The 15,257-nt window shown below is 33.3% G+C and overlaps 1 protein-coding gene across 1 annotated transcript; it reads left to right on the top strand.

Annotated features, from left to right (window-relative positions):
* The first annotated feature begins 665 nt into the window (after window positions 1–665).
* LOC140830663 (protein RICE SALT SENSITIVE 3-like) lies at window positions 666–3,119 on the top strand. The gene is made up of 7 exons (XM_073194080.1): window positions 666–970; window positions 1,094–1,147; window positions 1,239–1,412; window positions 1,529–1,634; window positions 1,748–1,789; window positions 2,110–2,166; window positions 2,525–3,119. The coding sequence occupies exons 1-7, from the start codon at window positions 834–836 to the stop codon at window positions 3,008–3,010; spliced, it is 1,056 nt and encodes a 351-aa protein (XP_073050181.1). The 5' UTR covers window positions 666–833; the 3' UTR covers window positions 3,011–3,119.
* The last annotated feature ends 12,138 nt before the right edge of the window (window positions 3,120–15,257 follow it).

Genomic DNA, 15,257 nt, shown 5'->3' on the forward strand with positions numbered 1-15,257 from the left:
GATATTTTCTACATTACCTAATATCTCGTCTCAAAATTAGAATTTTAGTGTCAGATAAACTATAGATCATCGACGGTCTCGTTTTTATGATAACTCACTAGATAGTAAATATATGTGTATATATATATATGAAACAGAGGTGGAGGATGAAAGGTATAGGACTTTAGGTAGTTTTGAATGGAGGTTTGAAAACTAGACAGGGTAAAAAGAAGTGTGGGCCTCTTGAAATCATTCCTTGAAATTAAAAAAAAAAAATCATTTATTTGACTATTTTGGATAGAAAACTGAACAGTTTAGTTAATTGATATAAGAATATATACTTTAAATAATATATATTCTACCAAGCAATTATAGAGATTAAATAAAATTTTGTTTATGTATAGTTGTAAAATTATCAATAATTTAAGTCTTGTGAAAGATTAAGGTAATATTTGTAATAGTTTATTTTAAAAGTTTTTCAATTTTAACATACAATTCTCGTATATTTCATTGACTAGAAATTTATAAATATTTAAAAATAAGCTCTCGCAAACCACAGTCTAAATATCTTGAACTAATGCAATTATATATATATATATATATATATATATATATATATATATATAATAATAATAATAATAATAATAATAATAATAATAATAATAAATAAGCAAAGAGAAATAATATGATTTATGAAAGATTTCACATTGGTGGTGGCCTTATATAAATGGGGAAAAGAGGTGTTGGGGTTTTACTTCTTTTGAAATTGTTGAATATTAGAGGAAAACAAGGGAAAAAAGAGTGAGAAATACTCTTTATCTTGATATAAAGTGCGCAAAAGAATACGGAAAATAATGGAAGAACAGCTCAACTCTTTGGCTATCACTCATCTTCTTCAACACACACTCAGAAGCTTGTGTATCCATGAAAATTCTCAATGGGTTTATGCTGTTTTTTGGAGGATTTTGCCGAGAAATTACCCACCTCCCAAGTAAATAACAAATATATATTATAAAGTTTTATTTAGCATATATATACTATACTATTCAGTGCAAAAAATATATATGTTTTTTTTTTATTTTTTGAGAAATTATTTTTACTGTTTTCTTGATAGGTGGGATGGCCAAGGAGGACTATATGACAGGTCAAGAGGAAACAGAAGGAACTGGTGAGCATAATATAGGCTAAGTCTTGTAATTATTCATTGAGTTTTTTTAAAAAAACAAGAAATTATGATTTTTCTTTAAAAAAAAATTCAGGATATTGGTATGGGAAGATGGATTCTGCAATTTCGCCGCTTCAACGGCGGAGATGAATCCCGGAGAATGTTCCGGTTCATCGGTGTATGGGAACTGTGAGTATCAACATTATCAAGGGCTGCAGCCTGAGCTCTTCTTCAAAATGTCGCATGAAATCTACAATTATGGTGAAGGGTAAGGCTAATTAATAATTTTCTTGAATTTTTTTATTTTTTTAATAATGATCTGGGATTATATTTTTCAAGTTAATTTTATTTAGTTTTAATTGGGGTTGTTTATTTAATTTTCAGCTTGATTGGAAAAGTAGCTGCTGATCACAGCCACAAGTGGATCTATAAAGAACCAAATGATCAAGAAATCAACTTTTTATCTGCATGGCATAACTCTGCTGATTCAGTAAGAAATGTGTTATAATTGCTATATTTATTTATAAATTATAACTTATAAGTTTCATGGTTATTTTATCTTTATTTCTAAGTTTAATGTTTAATTATTTTGATTAACGACAGCACCCCAGAACTTGGGAAGCTCAGTTTCAGTGTGGTATAAAGGTATTTGAATTTATATATATACACACATACATACATATATAATAAGCATATCCAAGAAATTAACACTCTATATTACGTATATATTTATACACTTTTGAACAACTAAAAAAAGACATGAGATCATGATGGGGTCTTATCAAAGGGTGGTTCGAAACGTCAAAGTCAAATTACTCAATAACCGTAATGGTAAAACTTCGAATGATCGCAATTTTTTTTAATCTTATGTGTTCGAAACTTTCTTACAATGCTTCATCTTGTCTTCTTTTTTTTTTTACAGAAAGAATTAGTTCTGTACTTGAATTTTAATCTTATTGATGCAGACTATTGCCTTGATAGCTGTTAGAGAAGGTGTCATCCAACTGGGAGCTGTTCACAAGGTACATTCTTCGATGTCTTCTCCCAAATGCTACGTACTGTAAATCTTTAGATAACCAAATCCAATATATATAGCTAAAGATTGATACTTAAATCATCAACAAAACTTTAGGAAACGAGTTTGGGAGAAGAGTTTGAATTGGTTTATTAATTAGAGGTAACTTCGTTTAACCATTTTCGTAAAATGAGAATGGACACAAAGCATTTGCAGTAAGCTCATTGTGCAGTCACACGTGCTTGGGAACTTTTCAGTTCTCCTGGTCATAAGATCTAGTCTTTTATTTATTGGTTGGTACTTCCGAGTCACAAAAAGGCTTTAGTTTCTTGTATTAAGCATACGTTTTATGCATCCGATTAAAGGTAATCGAGGACTTGAGCTATATTGTGCTGTTGAGAAAGAAATTCAGCTACATTGAAAGCATCCCGGGAGTTCTATTGCCACATCCATCTTCATCAGCATATCCTTTCAAGATTGATGCATATGGTGCACCACAAGATATTCAAGCCTGGCATTTCCAGAACAGTTTGATCCAACCAAATGAGTTCCATGATCATCTTGGTCATCAACCGATGAAAATAACGCCTTCGATGAGCAGTCTCGAAGCCCTACTATCGAAACTGCCTTCCGTCGAACCCGTGTCGTCGTCTCCGTGTGTCGAAGCTCATGCTCACTATTTGTCAACGAGTAGGCCTATGGAATTTATGGGAGTTGACAAGGTGGAGAATGAAGAGTTTGAGGAGGAACATAAACATGAGAACGATGCCGGGGAGACGAGTTGCTCGATGCACCCGTATAGTCACCACCACCAGCACAACCACCATTTTGCTTATCATCATATGACTTAAAATTCGTGTGACATGTGGGGATGTGTTAATGTAATATTGAATCTTGAAATTATGACAACAATTTACCATCGTTTGTTATCTAAATTTACTAGTATCTATTTGAGCACCGATGAGGTGTCACTCACCCATTAGATGCGCAATTTTTCTATATTTAATCACATCCAATAGGTGAGTGACACCGTATTGGTGTTCACATAGGTGTGTGCACGGTAGGTGTGTAGCATATCAAAACTATATATATATATATATATATATATAATATATATATATATATATATACACACACATGAATTTTAACTTGAAAACTTATTTATATATATCTATGGATGCAATTAATTTATAATATAGTGTTTCGTCTATTTTTCTTTTCATTTTTTTGGTGCTAAATGATATGTCTATATTCAAATTTTGATATTGTTGATGTGGCTAGCAAATAGTTGCTCTTGAGCCGGACCAAACAAATTACCTGACCCACAAAAATTGTTGAGCACTCAAATTTTGTATGATTATTTTTAAAAAATTGTAAGCTCCATTCCTTCTAGTTTCTACCAATATGATTGCATCACCATCATTCTGCCCGTCTTTATATTGTCACTGAATCATCTTGTAATTTTCTGGAAAAAATTCATGTTAAATTTATTTATTTGATATATAATTATTATTTAAAAAAAAAGTATTTGCATAAGGACTTACTTTTAAATATTAAAAATTTTGTTGGGTGTAATAATTGTCCCTGCTTGGTAGAGCGATCGAACTGTGGTGCTTGAGCTGGTGTGCGGTTTAAAAGATTTGAGTTGCACCATTACCACTAGCTATAACTTTTGGTAAAGCGGCAAGCGCTCAGTCCTACAATTGGTATCAGAACAAAGGTCACGGGTTCGATTCTCATTGATTGCAAGGAGTGTAATTATTGGGAGGAAGATTGTTGGGTGCAATAATTGTCTCTGTTTGGTAGAGCGATCAAACAGTGGTGCTTGAGCTGATGTGCGGTTTAAAAGATTTGAGTTGCGCCATTAGCACTAGCTATAGTTTTTGGTAAAACGGCAATCGCTCGGTCCTACAAACTTAAATAGTGTTTATTTTACCAATTTTATGAAACTTGGTCAAATAATTAAAATTAAGTCTTATGTATAATTAAGATAAAATAAGTCAAAGATAAACTCCCTATAGTAAAGTCCATGAAGCCTTTTAAAAAATAGCTTTAAATAAGGTATATGATGTCAGGAAAAAAAAATAGTATGTTCTCATTTCTATTTTAAAAGTATTTTTTGTTCTCTTGGTAGATTTTTTGAGAGGTGATCGTCGACTTGAGCGTCGAAAGATTTTCGTCGGATAATCTTCGGCGTCTCTAACTTTTGAACGTGATGCAGGCCAGTGACAGTCCATACAAAGTTTGCATGTAGGAGGCGTTGGAGCACAATATAATATATTGTTTTATACGAAGTTAATGATAATGACATATTTTAATCAATTTGTCCACTACATATTGTATTAGCCATATCCATATAAGATAGTGGGATCAATCGGGTTTGGGATTTGGATCGGGCCTCATTTAATGTGTACGTAGAATGAAATTGGTTTGTACTAAGTGAAGCACTTTTAGGCCCTTCATGTGTTGGACCGATCGCCAACTATAAAAACTGCTACATTAACCAACCGGGTTCGACCCAATTTTCACGGCACTCAAAAGTCGTATATTAGAGCATATTCAATGGTGAAATCGAATGATATTTTTTCACGTCAAAAATTTAAAAAAAAGACAAAAATTTGTATGAGACGATCTCACGAATTGTATTTTGTGAGACGTAGGGGCGGTTCTAGAATTTCGATTCTGTGAGAGCCGTTTATAAAATACAGACAAAATGTTAAAAGAGGAAAGACAAAAATTACATCGGTTATATTCAACTAAATATCAACAATACGTTTTAAAAAGAAAATTTCAAACTAAAAAGAATTCGACATTCCTTAAAATTTTCAAACTCTTCAATAATAACATCTATACAAATATTTTAAGCAATTTCTCTTTAAATAAATAGCATCAATACATCCGAAAAAAATCATCATTCATTTTGCTCTGATCCTAGTTTTGACGATATCCATAGTTGAGAATGATCGTTCTGTAGTAAGGATAAAAACTGGAAGAGTCAGCAGACTCATAACCTGATAGTAGAAAAAGCTTTTCATAGAGGATAAATTTAAAAGTAATAAAGTATTAAAAAAATTAAAATAAAATCAATTATTAATTAAAAAAATAATAAAAAAAAGTAATATTCGAACCCGAGTTTACACTTACATAAACTCTTATCTTGGCATGGAGATACATGCTCTTTAATTTATTGTTGTGGGTCATTTCTATATATATATTTTCAAAAATTAATATCAACTAAAAAAATTTAAAAAACTTGGGGGGGCCATGGCCCTCATGTGCCATATTGTAAATCTGCTCCTGGTGATACGGATATCATATTAGGGTCATCTATGCAAAAGTATTACTTTTTATGTTAAGAGTATTACTTTTTATTGTAAATATCGACAGGGTTGACCCATCTCACAGATAAAGATTCGTGAGATCGTCTCACAAGAGAGATATCCTTAAAAAAAATAAACTACTTTTACAATTTTCTCCCACGATCACAAACTAAAAATAAATAAAAAATTTACAAAACTAAAATTTGGGTCTCACTCCTTTCCACTCTCATTTTTTAAAATGAATCAGATTCTTAGTTTTGAACTTTGGTTTATTTGCTGGACCATGAACCCACTATCCCGAATGGATTCATTTTTTGGGATTCATTTTTCGAACCCCAATGAATAAACAACCTCCCATTGGAGATGTCCTTATGTGGCTAAATATTTTATGCCAGAAAATTACATAAACATGTAAAATGATATAAATAAAATGGATCGAAAATCTAATTTATCTAATAAAAACAACAACAAAAATTATAACAAAAATTATAAAACTAAAACAAATGTGTTTCTGTGGGGAAATCAATGCGTCAATATTAGGGTTTTGTAATTATTGAATGATGCGAAGGGTATTTTATGTATAAGTTGGAATATTCCTTAATTTATCACATCCACAAATTTTAAACATAAAAAAATATTTTATCATCACATATTACTTTCATTATCTATAAATTTTTTATCACTCACTTCCTAATCATTGAATAATCACATCCCTTCGAGCCAAGTTTGGAAAACATGAAATATTTTCTTTGAGTTTCCAGTTTATTTTCAGGGAAAATAAGTTTTTAAGACAACATGCAGCGGAATATTAAAGTTTGGAACACAAATTGACTTTAAATAAATAGATGAGTACGATTAAATAAAATTGACTTTAAATAAATAGATGAGTACGATTAAATTTGCACAAGTATTTATACATGTGCGATGCCTCAGGGCAAAAATTAATCACTAGAAATTCAAAACGTTTACAAAAATCTATCTTCAGCCAAACACGATCTTCAGCCAACAACTGGAAAATCAGAATGCAGGCTCACTTAGCTGGATGTATGGTGTATGTGCCTATTGCACCACCACAACGAAAGAAAATGAGACCTCAAAGAAACGTTGGAATTTATATCGGTTATGATAGTCCATCAATCATTCGATATCTTGAACCTCAGACAGACGACGTGTTCACAGCACGTTTTGCTGATTGTCATTTTAATGAGAAAATCTTCCCAATGTTAGGGGGAGAACAGAAACATACCGAAAAGGAAATTACATGGTATGTATCATCATTCTTACATCTGGATCCAAGAACAAAACAATGTGAAAAAGATGTACAACAAATTGTACACTTGCAAAAATAGCAAATCAAATACCAGATGCATTTGCAGACACAAAAGGGGTAACTAAATCACATATACATGCTGCAAATGTCCCTGCTAGAATTGAAATTCCAAAGAAACAAATTGAAGATACTCATGATGTCATTAAACGCCTGAAGTGTGGAAGGCCAGTCGGTTCCAAGGATAAAAATCTTGGAAGGCTACATGGATTCTAGCTTCCAATGTGACGTAGATGATTCAAAGTCGGCCTCTGGTTTTGTATTCATGCTAAATGGTGCGGCTGTCTCTTGGAAAAGATCCAAGCAAGACACCATTGCGGATTCCACCACTGAAGCTGAATACATTGTTGCATCTGATGCAGCCAAAGAGGCAGTTTGGATGAGGAATTTTGTCCAAGTGTTGGGCGTTATTCCTAATGGAGTTGATCCAGTCTCATCGTACTACGACAAAACTGGTGCCATTGCACAAGCAAAGGAACCAAGGTCTCATCAGCGATCCAAACATGTACTGAGGAAGTTCGACATCATATGAGAGATTGTGGGAAGAGGAGACATATCAGTCGAAAGAGTCCCCTCTGCAGATAATGTTGCTGATCCACTTACATAGCCCTTGCCAGGACCATTGTTTCAGAAGCATCGCGAAGCAATGAGATTAAAATTAAGGGTATTTGGCTCTAGGGCAAGTGGGAGATTGTTAGAGTAGATGCCCTGCAAGCCAACGGTTGGCTAGGAAATTTATTGACTCAAGTGAAATAAACAATCTTTATTTTAGTATAATTTAATTTTTAATAGTTTCGTGATACTTTATCTGTATACACATGCAATCAGCATAGATAAAGTCCTTGATTATGTTTTAATACAAATGAATCATAATTCGATGTTGAAACTCATTCTTATGTTGTTTCTGTTGAGAGAACGATCAAAATATGACGTTTGAACAGCTTTACGGTTTAAAAGATCTGAATATCACGCACAATTAAGTATTAAATATTATAAATTTTGGTGAAACGACAAATAATCAATCATATATTTAGTATTAAAGCCATTTTGTGTGTTTGCTTTTCATGGATCATTAGGAGTGCAATAATTGGAAGATAGATTGTTGAGAATCAATAATTGTCTATGTTGGGAGGGGAGATCGATTGAAACGTAACGTTTGGATTGATGTACGATTTTAAAGATTTGAGTCACACTATTAAAACTAACTATAACTTCTCGTAAAACGACAAATGTTCAACCCTATATAAATATCTTGGACCATATGGAATTTTATTTTTGATTTTTTTTAAAATTTGAGACGAACTCGTGTTTATATTATTTTGTTCGATTAGTAATGAGTCACTCGTTAACTTTATATTTTATCAACATAGTGAAATTATATATTGAATAAAAATATTTTAAGCCTTTCTAATATTTCTTTTCATAGTAATAGTATGTATAGCTCGAAAACATATTCGAATATTTCGAACTCGAACTTTAATTTTATCTTCAAATTTTAAATTATTCAATAAAAAAGTGTTGGCTTATTCGAACTTCGAATCGAGTTCGAGCTTGAATATAACTAATTTGAATCTTAAAAATTTCTTTATATTTAAATAAATTCGACTTTTTTTACCCCGTAATATGTAACAAAGTCAAAGACAAACATGTTTGGATAGAGTTGACCATGGGACTAAATGTGTCGATGAAGTCTGTGGGCGCAATATTGTCTCTGCTTGGTAGAGCGATCGAACCGTTGTGCTTGAGCTGCTGTGCGGTTTAAAAGCTTTGAGTTGCACCATTACCACCAGCTATAGCTTTTGGTAAAGCGATAAACACTCGGTCCTACAATTGGTATCAGAGCCAATGTCAGTGGTTTGATTCTCATTGATTGCAAAGAGTGCAATTATTGGGAGAGAGATTGTTGGGTACAATAATTGTCTCTTCTTGGTAGAGCGATCGAACCGTGGTGCTTGAGCTGCTGTGCGATTTAAAAGATTTGAGTTACACCATTACCACCAGCTATATCTTTTGGTAAAACAGCAAACGCTCGGTCTTACAAAGTCAATTCTTGGATGTTGTTGAAATCCTTTAGCAACTAAAAGAGATTTAAATTTGTCAACCAACCCATGAGGAGTATGATTAATGCGAAATACCCACTTGAAACCAAAAGATTTTGAGTCATATGCCATTTTTTTAAGAGAGCATCAAATTCTTCGGACATAGAAACCCGCCAATGCGGATTACGAAGAGCATTATAAATACTAGTAGGTTCTTGGTCCAAGGAAACATTGGAGGTGTAAAGGGAAAATTTGGGATTTGGTTTGGAGATATTATTTTTGGAGCAAGTACGCATGGGGTTGCTTGGAGGAATGGAAGAGACAGGTGGTGCATGGAGGTTCATGGCAGCCGTAGTAGGAGCGAGTGATGGTGAAGGAATCTTAAGGGTGATCTGCGGGACTGGCGGAGGGCGTGCCATAGAGTTTGAGATGGCTGGATGCATATGTGGGAATAATGAACACAAGAGGATCATGGTTTGGGGAAGAGGACAACGTTGAGGAATTTGTAGTAGAGGTGTGAGGGAAGACAGACTCGACAAAGCGAACATGGCGAGAGACAAAAATGCGAGAAGAGGAGATATCAAGGCAAAGATAAGCACTTTGGGTAAGGGAGTACTCGATGAAGATGCAAGGTAAAGATTTTGGGGCTAATTTGTGAGAGACATAAGGTTATCACATGCAAACAAAGATTACATTTTTAGCCATAGATGGAACACAAAGAACATTAGTAAGTGATAACTCATGTGAAGAAGTCAGCAGCACAATAGTGCAAGTATGAAAAATAGACAAACCAATGCCATTGAAAACTATGATGGAATCAAAACCATCGTAAGCGGAATGAAGTGAGCTGTTTGCAGGATCTGACGTCACATGTTATGAAGTGAGCTGTTTGCAGGATCAAAACCAGAGTTATGAAGCCATTCGGTGGGACTGAGAGTGGGAGTGGCAGCCGGGAGGGAGGCGGTGTGAGCTTGAAGAGCAACCTAGGCTGGTCTTGAGGGACCGAGGATGACTGGGAATAGGAAAGCATATACTGAAAAATGGGGCACCATTTAGCCGAGTTGCACGTGATGCCAGGGGCGGAGCCACGTGCTCCTATACCCGAGCTTTAGCCCGAGGGTTCCATTTTTAAAAAAAATATATATGTAAATTTTGTATTGTTTTGAAATAATATGATATTAGTCCGGATAGATCAATGTAAAATATTAAAAGTTCTAGGGTTTAAAATTCCAGTCCGGACAGAGCCATATTTCTGGCTCCGCCACTGCGTGATGCCACACAATTGGCATCGCCCTAGGTATGTTTTAGGTGCTGAAGGAAAGGCATGAGGGGCATGATGATGAGTTCCTTGACCAGGAGGGCGAAAGTGCCCATGGCGTGGTGGAGCAGTTAGTCTTGGAGATCCCTAAGAGTAGCTAAGGACAACATGTTTAGTGGAGCGAAAAATAGGGAAGGCCATAGCTGGACCGTTGAGAGTTGGGGTGTGAACTAGGAATTGGGTCTTAAATTTTAGCAATTTTTCATTGAGTTCATCAAATGTGATAGATGTTTCTCGTGCTTGAATGTCAAGGGAGAGTTCTTTGTAGTTTGCATCTAGACCATTGAGAATTTTTAGGGTTAGATCTTTGATGTCAACCGAGACATTCATGAGAGCAAGAGCATCCACATTGGCTTTGTTGCCTTGGAGGAATTCGGTAATGGATTTCAATCCCTTCATTGGGTGGGATAATGCGACCCCTTCTAGGAATAACGTAGGTTTTGGCAAGGGTGTTCCAGGCTTCAAGAGATGTTCGGGAGGCAGCAATGAACGGGATGATTGTCGGCGAGATAACAATGATGAGTGCATTGAGCAAGAGTTGATCTTGATGGATCCAAAGTGAATAATCGAGATTGAGCAAAGTGACATTGTTAGGTCATCTCCAACCTAAAACTCTATTTTAAAGCAATTTTATTTTAAATTAGTACAGTTTATGCACTCATCTACTTCAAATCTTATTCTAAAAAAAATATTTTCGGAATATTCTTTTTTATTTAATTTATTTAATGTTTTTCTTTATTATTTATTATATGTGTATTTTTTTAAATTTAGTGATATAATTATAATTACATTTTATATTTGATATAATTAATATTATATTATTAATAATTGCGATGATATTATTAAAATGATTGATTTAATTATTTTAATATATTATTGAGGAGGAGAATAAAGTTTTGTACACGCATTTAAACATAATTTTCGATCCAGAAATGCGTCAAATTGTTCAAAATGAATGAGCGAGAATTATACAAAAAAGAGATGCAGAACATCGTCAACATGAGGGAAGCGCATTTGGAAAATATTTTGGTGATTTTGGAGGATCTAGATCTGGATCCGGATCTGATTTTCCAAATTATTGATGATTTAGTTTGTTTAGTTTATCTTTTATTATATTTGTATTTAAATTATCTGAATTCGAATTCGTATATTTTAACTGTGTGCTTGAATGTTTAAATATTATTCAATAAATTTGTATGTTAGATGTTTAATTATAAATTATTTTAAAATCTATTAATAAATTTTTATAATTAAAAATATTTCAATTTTTATTATTAAATATCTAATTATTAAAATAATATAATAATATCATTTTATTATATAAATAATATTTATAAATTTTAATATAAATATTTATAATTTTAAAAAAAAGCTTGCGCCAAATTGCAAAATAGCGCAACTCCGTTGGAGAAGATCCTTGCGCCAAAATGGGGCGCAGGGGTTGGAGATGCCCTTACTGATGACATTGGGAGGCGCACATGGCTTCGAGCCGTCGACAAAACCAAGCAAATCATTACTGAGAAGTGATTGAAATTGGAAGCGCCATGCCGAATAATTAGTGGATGTAAGTTTTAGAGGAGCTTGAGCAGTAATATTAAAGGAGAGCCATTGGTGATGCAGAGGAGAGGAGTTGGCGTTAGCCTATAGAGGCTCTGATACCATATAGAATTAAAGAATAAGTTTGTGTATCCATTTATACAACTAACTAAACCTTCTAAATAAGTACAATTATAAACTCCTAATATAAACTTAATATACAAGGTAAATAGATCACAAAACAAATCCTTCAGAATCATTCTTGTATATGCAAAGATATGCACATATATGCTAACAACTTATTTATTTACGTTTAAATGATGGTTCGAACTCAAGAGTGTCACGCCCCAAGTCCGGGCTCGCGTCTGCGTGGACTGCACAATTGACCTCTATAGCAACTACTTCGTATTCGTCCTCGCTTTACGAAAATGATTAACCCAAGTTGCTATAGAAGTCCATTGTAGCCCATTATAAACTCATTTTAAATCTTTAATTTTTAAGATGTGAGACAAAGATATCACAAAGAGAGGTTCGATAAGTCAATTTCTCCATGAAGTGAGTTGTGGCCAAGAAATTATTGTATATAATATTGGGTTTAAATTTTTTACAATAATTCAATCGATATGGGTGATAATTTGTACGTGCATGGGCGGGCCAATCGCAATTATTTGTGAGCGCGCAGCTCGTGAACGAAGTTAATGCACACCGGTGATATGAAGACAAACTACTCCACAATCAAAACATTTAAATTAATGAAAATATTACATAAATTAAATATTTCTTCCAAAATACAAGTTATCCGGCATCGACATGTATAAGAAATAGCCGGAATATATAGAAAAATAACCTATAAAATTTGAAGAGGTTAAAAAAGTACTTATAATTTTTTAAGTCATTCAAGTCGAGGTAAAAAAAAAAGGAAATGTTTTTTTAGTCATCTAATTTTGAGTTTCGGTACATTAATGATACCCTCATGAGGAACATCCCGGGAACTACGCCTCTTCCCGGGTGATCAACAGACAGCCCGGGTTCTCACACAACCATCCAGGCACCTTACTACTCGGGCTACCTCGAGAAATGCACCATACTCAAGTGTGATGGATACATGCAGTCTAGTATGGCAGAGCAACTTGGGCTTAGAGTGTCCTAAAGGCCATCAGAAGCTAGAGTATGGGCATCCGACTTGCCATACTTAGTAGGTGACACTGGAATCGAGGTACCTACCTAATTTTCTACTATAAATAGCAGGTATACTTCTCATTTAATGATCCTGAAATCTTTTAACTCTCAAGCATTATACATATTTCCTCTCAAATATTGTTTGTGTTCACCTGAAAAATCTGTTGACTTAAGCATCGGAGTGGCCACGTCGGACACCCCTCCGGCGCCCATTCACGAGTTACTTTCTTATTCACAGGTACTGTCTAAGCCATTATCTTCACTCCAAATTCTCAAACACTATAAATTGTTGATTTGATCCGTTGGAGCTTCTTACCCGGCTCATCCATTTCAGCGAGATCACATCAATTAACTTTAAAATTTCTCTTATTTTAATACAAATTCTAACATGACATTTGACAAGTCATTAATTTTCAATGTCACGTCAGCATTTTTCGACGTCATGTAAGTATTTTCTAGTGTTTATCAAAATCATTTTTCGAAAATTAATGAATCAAAACTAAAAATTGAACATGTTAATAAAAAAAAAATCTATTTTCCCTTGAAAAAAAGAAAATAAGAAATCGAATAATCAAAGATGCAGTGCCTATTTATTTTGATAAAGTTGTGTTTAATTTCCTTTAAACTACGGTTCTTAGGGGACGTTGCCGACTTCTGGTGATAGCGGCCCATACTTGTGCATGTGGTTTGCCAACGAACTCGTTATCACGTTCCACATAAAACGATCTTTGTTCTGTAGCTGGATAAAATAGCGTAAACGTCAAATAAAATCTTCAGCAAAAAATTAACACACACATATATTACAAAGAGAATTTTTTTTTTTGTTTACTAAGTTTCTTAATTTAGGATTTGGTTAACTAAGTTTTCAAATTTTAGTTTTGGGATACTAATTTTTAATTTTCGTATATTTTGGTTCAATTGTTGATGTGACATCAGACAACTAAATAATTTCCTATGTCACGACATTATTTTAAGGTGTCATATCAGATTAAAGGGAAAAATTATTTCTAATTTAATTGATTTATTTTCATATCTTAAATAATTTCCTTAATATTATCTTTCCTTGTTGATTTGATTGTGTAAAATATTTATTGAGATTTTTCTTTTCTAGATAATAAGATAAGTATGATAGTGTTATCATGATATTGTATAATGTTTAAAAAAAGAGTTTATTTACTAATAAAATTTTAATCTTCCCTATCTTTTAGATTTGATTGTTAAATTCAAAGAATAAAAGGAGGAAGATTAGTTGGACTTCAGTTTTGAAGAACACATATACATGCACACACTTGTGCACGTAGAGGAGTTTTTCAAAGCAAGAAATTCACGAAGTCGTTGCTGATTGAAAGAGTGGTGATCGCCGTGTTGCCCTAAATGTTGCAAACATCTACAGACAACATCCGTAACGATGTTGGCTGAAGATCGTGTTTGGCTGAAGATAGATTTTTGTAAACGTTTTGAATTTCTAGTGATTAATTTTTGCCCTGAGGCATCGCACATGTATAAATACTTGTGCAAATTTAATCGTACTCATCTATTTATTTAAAGTCAATTTTATTTAATCGTACTCATCTATTTATTTAAAGTCAATTTGTGTTCCAAACTTTAATATTCCGCTGCATGTTGTCTTAAAAACTTATTTTCCCTGAAAATAAACTGGAAACTCAAAGAAAATATTTCATGTTTTCCAAACTTGGCTCGAAGGGATGTGATTATTCAATGATTAGGAAGTGAGTGATAAAAAATTTATAGATAATGAAAGTAATATGTGATGATAAAATATTTTTTTATGTTTAAAATTTGTGGATGTGATAAATTAAGGAATATTCCAACTTATACATAAAATACCCTTCGCATCATTCAATAATTACAAAACCCTAATATTGACGCATTTATTTCCCCACAGAAACACATTTGTTTTAGTTTTATAATTTTTGTTATAATTTTTGTTGTTGTTTTTATTAGATAAAGTAGATTTTCGATCCATTTTATTTATATCATTTTACATGTTTATGTAATTTTCTGGCATAAAATATTTAGCCACATAAGGACATCTCCAATGGGAGGTTGTTTATTCATTGGGGTTCGAAAAATGAATCCCAAAAAATGAATCCATTCGGGATAGTGGGTTCATGGTCCAGCAAATAAACCAAATTTCAAAACGAAGAATCTGATTCATTTTAAAAAATGAGAGTGGAAAGGAGTGAGACCCAAATTTTAGTTTTGTAAATTATTTATTTATTTTTAGTTTGTGATCGTGGGAGAAAATTGTAAAAGTAGTTTATTTTTTTTAAGGGTATGTCTCTTGTGAGACGATCTCACGAATCTTTATCTGTGAGATAGGTCAACCCTGTCGATATTTACAATAAAAAGTAATAC

Source organism: Primulina eburnea, chromosome 4 (assembly GCF_022965805.1).
Source record: "Primulina eburnea isolate SZY01 chromosome 4, ASM2296580v1, whole genome shotgun sequence".
NCBI classification, from domain to species: Eukaryota; Viridiplantae; Streptophyta; class Magnoliopsida; order Lamiales; family Gesneriaceae; genus Primulina; species Primulina eburnea.